Source organism: Arachis ipaensis, chromosome B08 (genome assembly GCF_000816755.2).
Source record: "Arachis ipaensis cultivar K30076 chromosome B08, Araip1.1, whole genome shotgun sequence".
Lineage (NCBI taxonomy): Eukaryota > Viridiplantae > Streptophyta > Magnoliopsida > Fabales > Fabaceae > Arachis > Arachis ipaensis.
The window spans coordinates 17682171-17692052 of record NC_029792.2 but is presented as its reverse complement, the minus strand read 5'-3'; the positions used below and the strand labels follow the sequence as shown (position 1 = coordinate 17692052).

Genomic DNA, 9882 nt, shown 5'->3' with positions numbered 1-9882 from the left:
ATAAATTTAATATTCTTAGATATAATGTTTATATTCTATCTCAATTATTAAATATGATTTTGAATCTTTATATTTATGTCAATACGTGGTAACTATAAATAAATTTACCCTAAAATAACGGTTAACAAGATAAAAATATGATAAAGATGTCAAAAACATCTTTTTATGATAATCTTTATTTAAAAAGTATAATTTATTTATTTGGCCACATTTTAAATAAAAGTAATATTTTTATAACATATAAAAATTAAGTCCTACAATTTAGGGCAATTCACTTAATTAAATCGTTTCAACCTCAATATTACGCAAATACATTGTTTCCAAATCCAATACACAATTGCATTGTTTCACGAGTCTATATAAATCGCTACTGGCAGTAGCGGTTTACAAGTGTACAGAAACCGCTACAACCAACCGCGGTTTACGTGCAAAACGGGTTAGTCATAAACCGCTGCTGGCAGCAGCGGTTTATGTGTGTGCGTGTGTGATAGTAAACCGCTAGAGCCTATAGCGGTTTACGTTAAGCATGCTGAATGGGGCTGCCTATATAAACCATGGAGGGGGCAAATGTGGAGAGGTAGAGTGTTATTCACAAATGGAGGGGGAAGATAGTTTTGTGGCTCTAGTTCACTGCTCTGGAAAAATTCAAAAGAGCAAAAGGCATGGTGTGAAATTCACAGATAGAGAACCACTTAGTATTTTTATTCGATCGTCGAGTACGCTGGCAGAGATTAAGCAAAGCATATTACGGAAGTTCGGTACCTGTGGGACGAAGTGGGTAAAAAAGTTATTTTACAAGATTCCAATAGCCGTTGTTTCAACTGGTGTGAGATATGAGACCTTCGTGATAGGGTCGGATGAAGACCTGCAGGTCTTGTTTCACTGCAGGCGTAGTTTTCCGGAGGTGAGGATACCTGAGCTGCTTGCGAAGTTGGAAGATGGTGTGGATAGCTCTGGGGCATCGGCACCAAATCCTCAGTCGACCACAGCCGGTGGTGCCTCGACATCGATGCCAGTGGTAGCAGCGGCAGTTCCGATTCCTGAGCCCGAACATGCTGGGGTTGTTCATGCATATGTGGCTCCTGTTGTGCCTGATTTTGAGTTTGATGCCGGACCGGATCAAGTTGAGAATGCGATGTGTGACGATGATTCGGATGAGGAGCCGGTCGATATTGGTGGGGACAATGATGATGATATTCCAAGAGGTACACGTACAACCCATGGAGGTTCCGGTTCTGGAACACAAGAGTACCCTCCCCATCTCTCTTCTTTGAACTTGGAAGCCATCGGCCAACACCAGAATGTAGATGCAACATTCGATGGGTAGGGGATGCATGATGGGACACCTATGACTGAATTTCAGATTGGCCAATCGTTCCAAAGTAAGGAGGAAGCCGTGCTGAGCGTAAAAGATTACAGTATTCGGCGTGGAGTTGAGTACAAGGTTATGGAGTCAGACAATCTGAAATACCAAGGGAGATGCAAGGAGTTTAGAAACGGGTGCACGTGGTTGATTCGGATAGTCATGTGGAAAAGGAAGAGCACATGGGAAGTTAGGAGGTACAACGGACCACACACATGTATGGCCACATCGATATCGAGCGATCACAAGCAGCTTGATTATCATGTCATCTGTGCGAGAATCTTTCCATTGGTTAGAGCTGATGCGTCGGTGTCGATTAAGGTGTTGCAAGAGGCAACGGAGGCGACATATGGATTCAGGCCTAGTTATCGGAAGGTGTGGTTGGTGAAGCAGAAGGCAGTAGCGCAGATATATGGCGATTGGGTGGAGTCATATGCGGATCTGCCTCGATGGATCCTTGTGGTCACATCCACCATGGAAGGTTCCGTTGCTCTGCTGAAGACCTCCCCGGTTAGAGTGGGTGACCAAGTTGATGAAGATAGAGTATACTTTCATCGCATGTTTTGGACATTCCCTCCATGTATTGAGGCATTCCGCCACTATAAGCCGCTCGTAAGCATCGACAGAACACACCTCTATGGCAAGTATGGCGGGACATTGTTGTTGGCGATCGCTCAGGATGGTAACTCGAATATTTTGCCTGTTGCGTTTGCACTCGTGGAGGGAGAAAATGCAGAGTCTTGGTCATACTTTCTATCCAATCTTAGAAGACATGTTACTCCACAGCAAGGTATTCTCGTGATCTCTGATAGACACAACGGTATCAAGGCTGCACTAGAGTCCCCCGATAGTGGTTGGCGACCTCCCCATGCTTATCGGGCATTTTGTATTCGGCATGTTGCTGCAAATTTTGCCCTTACTTTCAAGGGACAGGATGCGAGGAGGTGGCTGGTAAATGCCGCTTATGCAAAGACGGAAGCAGAATTTAACTATTGGTTTGATATAATGAGGACAGAGAATCCGGCCATGTGCGATTGGGCAAACAGAATGGAGTATGAGAGGTGGACACAGCACAAGGATGGGGGGAGAGGATATGGTCACATGACGGTAAGTAGGCAGACCACCTAATTGTAAATCATATGAGACACAAACTTAAAAAACCGCCCATGAAATTTTTAAGCATTAAAAAAACATAACCCATACCTGGATGCCAGCGGGAAAGAGAAAACCTCAAACCCGGACGGCCTCAAAGATGGAAACCGCCAGAATATCCAACTCTGCAGCAACTGGAAGGGACCCGCAAGGTTAGTCACATTTCTGTTCGCTACCCGACACATGCATCGGTACAACCAAGCCAAAGCGGCCGACCCCCAGCTATACCTCCCCATGTCATCAAGGTTTGCCACAAATGACAACCACCGTATATGTACCCGGTTCGCACTCTTGTCCCTAAATAACTGAGTCGATAACAGAATCATGATGTAGGCACGTGCGTAGATGCGGACAGTCTCTGCGGTCGCATCTGGTGGTAGCACCCTAAACCTCTCGTGGAACCATGTAAAGTGTACTGTCATCTGCTTGACCTTATTCGGTAGAGGCCGCTCCCCGAATAGCTCCTCAAACCACTCCCAAGCTGGTCGGCCACCCTCCATGTATTTCTCAAACTCACCAAGGCAACCACTCACAGCCTCCCCATCCACAGGCAGCCCTAGCTGAAATGCCACGTCTTGCAATGTCACTGTGCACTCTCCGAAAGGCATATGGAACGTGTGCGTCTCAGGACGCCACCTCTCAACGAACGCACTAACCAATGACTCATCCAACCAGAACCATTGGCTGTTTAGCCTGGCCAAATGGTACAATCCAGCCCTCTCTAAATACGGGATGATTCTTTCATGCATGGGCATATTCTGTTGCCGTCTCACACTGTATATACACCTAGTGGGCTGCACAGAACATGAAAGAAATACAGAGTCCAATTAAATTCTCCTATCCATAAAAAAATTTCCCTATCTAACAATAACAAATATCTTAAATCATCAACAAATGATGAACCGGTAAATAAATTAATCTATGAACCCTATATAACTAAGCCGTCGAAAAACATGTAAGCTTCAAATTATAGAAACTAATTACGATAGTAAAAATAACAACACACATACTTGAATAAATAACAGCCAGAATTATAAAAATATTATAAAGCTTTAAAATTAAAAACTTCAAATCATATAAATACACTAACCGAACTAAAATAAATCACTAACGTCAACTGTCCCTTTCCCTAAACTAAACCAACACCATGTAGAATAACATTCATTGAAGGGATTTGAAATTCAGCTAACTAGTCATATTTATAAGTTAACAAGAAAAATTCAAAACACTAACCCAAACCGATTAAACTAACATCCTAGCATGCGAAGCCTAATTTCAAACTAGAGGGAATAATCTATAAATTCTAGTTTGTCTACCTTACATACCATTTTTCTAACTAACAAATGCTAAGCCTAAAAAAAAATAATTATTAACTAACCTCGTCACCAATAGAACCGGCAATATGCGCAACACCGTTCAGTCGATACAAGGTCCTGTCTGCCATGATAACACGCCGGAAGTCGCCGTTGAGATACCTCGGACCCGCTCTCAACTTGCTCTGACCTCTCTCTAGAATTTTCTCTCTCTAAAAAACCTCACAACCCCTCCAAATGAATAATCCGCGGCTACCACCACGGTTTATATAGGCAGCCAACTACACATAAACCGCTATAGGCTCTAGCGGTTTACGCACGCACACCAACACACATAAACCGCTGCTGGCAGTAGCAGTTTATGACCAATGCATATTATACGTAAACCGTGACAGGTACCAACGGTTTATAACTAACCCATTTTACACGTAAACCACGGCTGGTTGTAGCGGTTTCTATACACCTATAAACCATTACTGCCAATAACGGTTTATATAGATACGTGAAACAATGTATTTACGTATTAAATTTAAAAATAATATATTTACATAATATTGAGAGTAAAACAATTTAATTAAGTAAATTATCCTACAATTTATTATTCAATAATTAAAATAAAATATCTTCACATAATAACAATGATAAAATCTTCATGAAAATAGCCACCCTATAATATTACTGCATATTAATATAACTAAGATTCGACTCCTATTTCGGTCAGAATGTTAACATCAACGTACACAAAAAAACACTTCTATATCCCTTGTTTTTTTTTTTTAACGTGGCTTCACATCATTGAGCCACATCACAAAAATCAACCATGGATAAAACATTTAACAGGTTATTTCATTGGAGTAGTACCCTAGCTAAATCCTTAATCCAATGTATCTACAGGTGGAAGCTACATATTGATCAAACGAAATTTATTATACCATAGAATAATCGGAATAATAATGTTTCCCTATTTCATTTTTAATTTAGCTCTGAGAGTCTTTTAGAAAATTAAACAATGATGCTACGTTTCATTTTTTCTTTCAATTATATAACTATATAAAAGTGAGAAAGAAGCAAGTGTATAATTATTTCTAAATAGCTAAATGCACATTATAGACACTTTTATAATTTTTATATAGCTGTTTGTCACAATTAAAGTAGACATTCGCTTTAATTTGTTTATTCAAGATATGTTGAAACGTTGCATATTTACTTATTTAGAGAGAGAGAATATAACAATATGAAATTAGTCAAGATTAATTTATGAGAAAATTACACTTTCTTCTTCTGTAAGATGCTAAAATGACACTGTCATCTCCTCTATTTATAAAATATACATTTCTCTCCCTTATAACTTCTAAAAAACCTCCTCTTTAATCCATTTTAAATTTTTTGTATTAACTAATATTAACTTTATCTATTTTTCAAAAAAAAATTATTTTTTACAAAAATATTCTTTAACAAAAAAATTATTTTTTTATCATTAAATTTTACTTACCAAAATACCATTTAATAAATTATTTTTTATTGATTAAATTGTATTTTTATCAAAATATTTTTTTTTTTTAAATGGATAAAATTAACATTAGTTAACACAAAAAATTTAAAATGGATTAAAGAGGAGGTTTTTTAAAAATTAGAAGGGAGGGAAATGTATATTTATAAAATAAAGGGGAGGGGAGTGTCATTTTAGCATCTCGCAGAAGAGGAGAGTGGAATTTTCTCTTAATTTATTTGATATTTGAAAATTAAGTTGAAATTATTTTTTTTTTATTCTTTGTAATAATTTAAGAATAAATATTATAATGTACAATTTATGGATGTTGACAATTCAAAAGAAAATTGTGAAAAAGAGTTATGTTATAGTTTGACTATCTTTTAATTGTATGTAGATTGCTTTTATTTTTCTTTATAACAATTGAAAAACAAATTTAGAAGAATCAGATTTATATAGACTATATATATTTCAACACTTTATTTGATTTCCAGCTTCCTGCTGCAACCTGCTAAGCTCTTGACAAGTTTCTTGATCATCTGATTTTCAGAAGCCACATTTGCTTTGAGCACATGGGAGCTGGTTCACCATTTCTTGCATTAACTCTGTTTCAAAGAAGCAATATTCATAGTGGTATACTAGATTAACTTGTACAGTAGTATGTTTATACAATATAAAACTCTTAAAATATAATTGATGTCTAAGACGTTCTTAACTTTTAGAGTATATATACAAGAATCTCTTGATCTCCGTATGAAACTTTACCTATCTAGCCTCCAATATGCTGTCTGTGACATCATTGATTGAGTATGTTCTGTTATTACTTGGAGAAGAACCTTCATCAACCATTTCTCTTTCTGTGAAGAATCCAGGCATTTTAGGTGGAGGTAGTGTGGATTCACTACTCAACATTTGAACAACGTATGACATGTTTGGCCTTTCATCTGGACTTTTTTGCACACAAAGTAGTCCCACATGAATTGATCTTAGCATTGAAGATAAATTAGATGCATCTCTTATTGGAGCATAAATTATTTCGTACCCTTTGTCTTCCATAAATAGTTTCCATGCCTGCATATGTATATTGCAAAGCTTGTGGTTAAGATTAGAAGCAGATATAACAAAGGTGATTATTAAAATTCAGTTACACACTTACATGTCCTAGAAGATTAAAGTGATGATCTTGATGAATGAATCCTCTATTTCTACTTCCACTCACTATTTCTAACAGCAATACACCAAAACTGAATACATCAGATTTTATTGAGTAAACTCCATCAATTATGTATTCCGGTGATAAATATCCACTGCGCACATCCAACCAAAGGAAAAGAAAAGGATAAAAAATCAAACCTATAGCCAAGCCATCATACATACAACATACCCATATTAATAATCTGCAAAGCATAAGAGACTTACTAAGTTCCAACAACATGCCGAGTGTTTGCTTTAGTTTCGTTCCCTCCAAAACTTCTAGCTAGCCCGAAGTCTGATATTTTTGGATTCATTTCACTGTCTAACAAAACATTTGCAGCTTTAAGATCTCTATGAACTATTCTATGTCTTGAATCTTGGTGAAGATAAAGAAGACCTCGAGCAATTCCATTGATAATGTCAAAGCGCCTTGTCCAATCTAGTAACATGCTCTTCTTTTCATCTGTCCAAAAAGTAGCCAATTATATCTTTCTTGTAGTAAGATTGTAAGTTGAGAAATAATTAAATAGTTTATGGATCAACAGATTATCTCAAAATTTAATAAGAAATCATAAGTGGAAAATCTGTTTCATATAAATTCATTTTTATATATTTTTCAAAGAAAAAAAAAAGAATTCTCATTCACCAAGTTAGAGTACAGTTGCAACTTAATTGAATGATCATAAAGGTTTTCTGAAATCAAACCAAATATGAAGTAGTCCAAGCTTTTGTTGGGCATAAATTCATAGACTAGCAATCTTTCTTCTGCATAAATGCAACATCCTAGGAGCTTCACTAAATTCCTATGCTGAAGTTTGGCAATATGCATAACTTCATTTTTGAACTCTTGGATTCCTTGACTTGAATTTTGTAAGAGTCTCTTAACTGCTATTTCTTTCCCATCCTTTAATACACCCTGAAAGTTATAAAAACACATAGGCAAAAGATTATGATTCTCAATAGCTTTGTAAAACAAAAGTAAAATGGTTCCATTACCTTATATACCGAACCAAAGCCACCTTTTCCCAAAATGTTATCAGCTGAAAAATTATTTGTTGCCGAAGAAATTGTGGACATATCAAACAAAGACAATTGTAGATCTTCCTCATAGTCATTCATTACACCTGCATAAGTAGTATCATATGTGATATGTAAATGCAATACATGCTCTGTTTCCCCACATTACTTAAATAATATAAGAGTTACTTAACTACCTTTTCTTCGTATCTTCCATCTAAAGACGATGAAGGCCAAGCATATGATTAAAACACTAAAAGATAAGACACAAACTATGATGATCGTCCTTTTCTTTCGGATGTTTGATTTGTGAGATTTATTTTTCTGAATAGCTTCTATAAAAAGAAAAATACACCCGTTAAACAAAAATAAACAATTAATTAATTAAAAAAATTAGAAAGTATTTATACCTAGTTCTGTAGCAGCCATCCTTATGTAAATATCTTCAAGAGAATATGGAGTCAGAACTTTAATATCATTTAAATTACCAAACCACATCAAACAACCACTTGCGCCTTCACTTATATCCAAAGCTGCATAAGCCATACATGAACAATTCTTCAAGCACAACATCTTACAATCTTCAATGCTGATATTTCTACTATACCATGATCTTTCTGTATCTGGCAATTTCAGCCCTGAATACTTCAAAAACCCATCTCCATTACAATCCAATGAAGTTCTCCTTACACAACCATCTGATAAACCTTGCTCCTCCTTATAATTATCTTGCACAAATCCATCCAAACAACTACACATTGGATAGTTGTTAACATTACAACTAGAATAAGCTCCACATGTTTCATAGTAGTCACAATCATCAGCCGGTAACCTCGCCAAGTTGGTCCAACTCGATGTGTCCGGATTCCACTGGCTTCTCTGGTTGATTCCCTCCGGCGTTAGAACCACTTTATGAGGGTTTGAATTATTGATAAGTTCATACATAAAATATATCTCTTCCTCGTTAGAAACATATTTATATCTAAAGCCTGAGTTTTCTTTCACTTGTGGCGTTCCACTGAATTGAACTCCATTCCATGATCCGGCACGCCATCTTTTGGATCCTCCATCTTTAAGGACTAATTGAGGATATCCATTGACATCGAATTCTAAAGTATATCTACCTGGAAATGGATCGTCCGAGCTGTTCCAAGACGTTAGATACCAATTCTGTCCTGTTTTTAGATTTGTTCCTAACTTCTGTCCAGGCAAGAGCGTGTCGGATGGATAATCAAAACTTTGCCATACAAAATCTTCTTTGCTAGCACCATTATTACTTGTTTCTTGCACAACAAGATTTCCTGAATTCAAAAGCTTTCCAATTGGATTCATGACGGATCTTGCTGTGTTGGAGGACCAAATAACACTATTGTTACGATCAAGAAGGACTAGAGTTCCAGTGTTGTTGAGCTTCAGAATCCCTGAGGAGTCAGTGAGGGGTTTTTCTCTGTTTGCAACCCAAACTACTGTCTTGGATGGATCTTTGTTAAACCAGATTCCCACGTAACGGTTCTTGGAAGTTCCAGGGCTGAAGAATCCCAATGCAAAGATTTCATCAGAAGAAACTATTGTCTCACCATCACTGATAGATTGCAGTGAATCTATAGTGTCCGTTGCAGTTGAAGCCACCACCATATAGTTCATCAGAAAGAAGAAGAACAGAATCATTATTGTAAAGCCTTCCATTTTGCAGTGGGAATCTAAGTCTCTCTCTATAAGCAGAAAAATCAGAAAATGTGTTAATATAAGGTTTCCTTAAATTGCTTTCATGTCAAAGTTGAAAGTTGCTTCTTGATTCACCTTTTCTTATTATTATTTTGGTGTTTAGGGGGAAAAAATTGTGTTGCGTAACACGAATTTGTCAATTGTTCACTTCAGATGACCAGATTAGGTTTATTATTAGTCAATAATATAAGACTAAATACATATCAGTTAGCAGCTTGTTTATTACACCATCTGTGTTTTATATATTATATTGGTATGCCGTCATACACAAAATGATCAAAATTAGCCTAATGATGATATCATGAATGCCACCTAATGCTATATAATACATCCTTAGTTATGGTGAGAAAAAATTGATAAGTGTTTTACCTTGTAATTTGTTACTTCATTTTCTCCGAACAAAAAAAATTATAGAATACTTACTAATAAAATTTATTATTTTTATAATATTTATCCAAATTTAAATTTTAAAATAGTAATGCTATTGCTAGTAGAAAAACTTATTGATATAATATAAATTTTTACACATAATACATAAATTTTTACATACAGCACATAACTTATTAATATAACATAAAAAATTTTGTAAATAACAAAAAAATTTTAACGTATAGCACATAAAATTTTGA

General features: G+C 36.1%; 2 protein-coding genes across 3 annotated transcripts; one reads left to right on the top strand and one right to left on the bottom strand.

Annotated features, from left to right (window-relative positions):
• On the top strand, window positions 1349-2491 carry LOC107610646. The gene has a single exon (XM_016312670.1). It carries the CDS (start codon window positions 1349-1351, stop codon window positions 2489-2491), a length of 1143 nt encoding a protein of 380 aa, XP_016168156.1.
• LOC107613556 (G-type lectin S-receptor-like serine/threonine-protein kinase At4g27290) lies at window positions 5699-9418 on the bottom strand. 2 transcript variants are annotated; one of them, XM_016315612.2, is made up of 8 exons: window positions 7939-9418; window positions 7726-7863; window positions 7508-7635; window positions 7217-7427; window positions 6737-6974; window positions 6474-6624; window positions 6083-6388; window positions 5699-5922 (listed from the first exon to the last, which is right to left on the bottom strand). In XM_016315612.2, the coding sequence occupies exons 1-7, from the start codon at window positions 9212-9214 to the stop codon at window positions 6083-6085; spliced, it is 2448 nt and encodes an 815-aa protein (XP_016171098.1). In that variant the 5' UTR covers window positions 9215-9418; the 3' UTR covers window positions 5699-5922. The 2 variants fall into 2 exon arrangements, with proteins under 2 accessions (XP_016171098.1, XP_016171097.1); XM_016315611.2 differs by lacking the exon at window positions 5699-5922 and having other exon boundaries at window positions 5926-6388.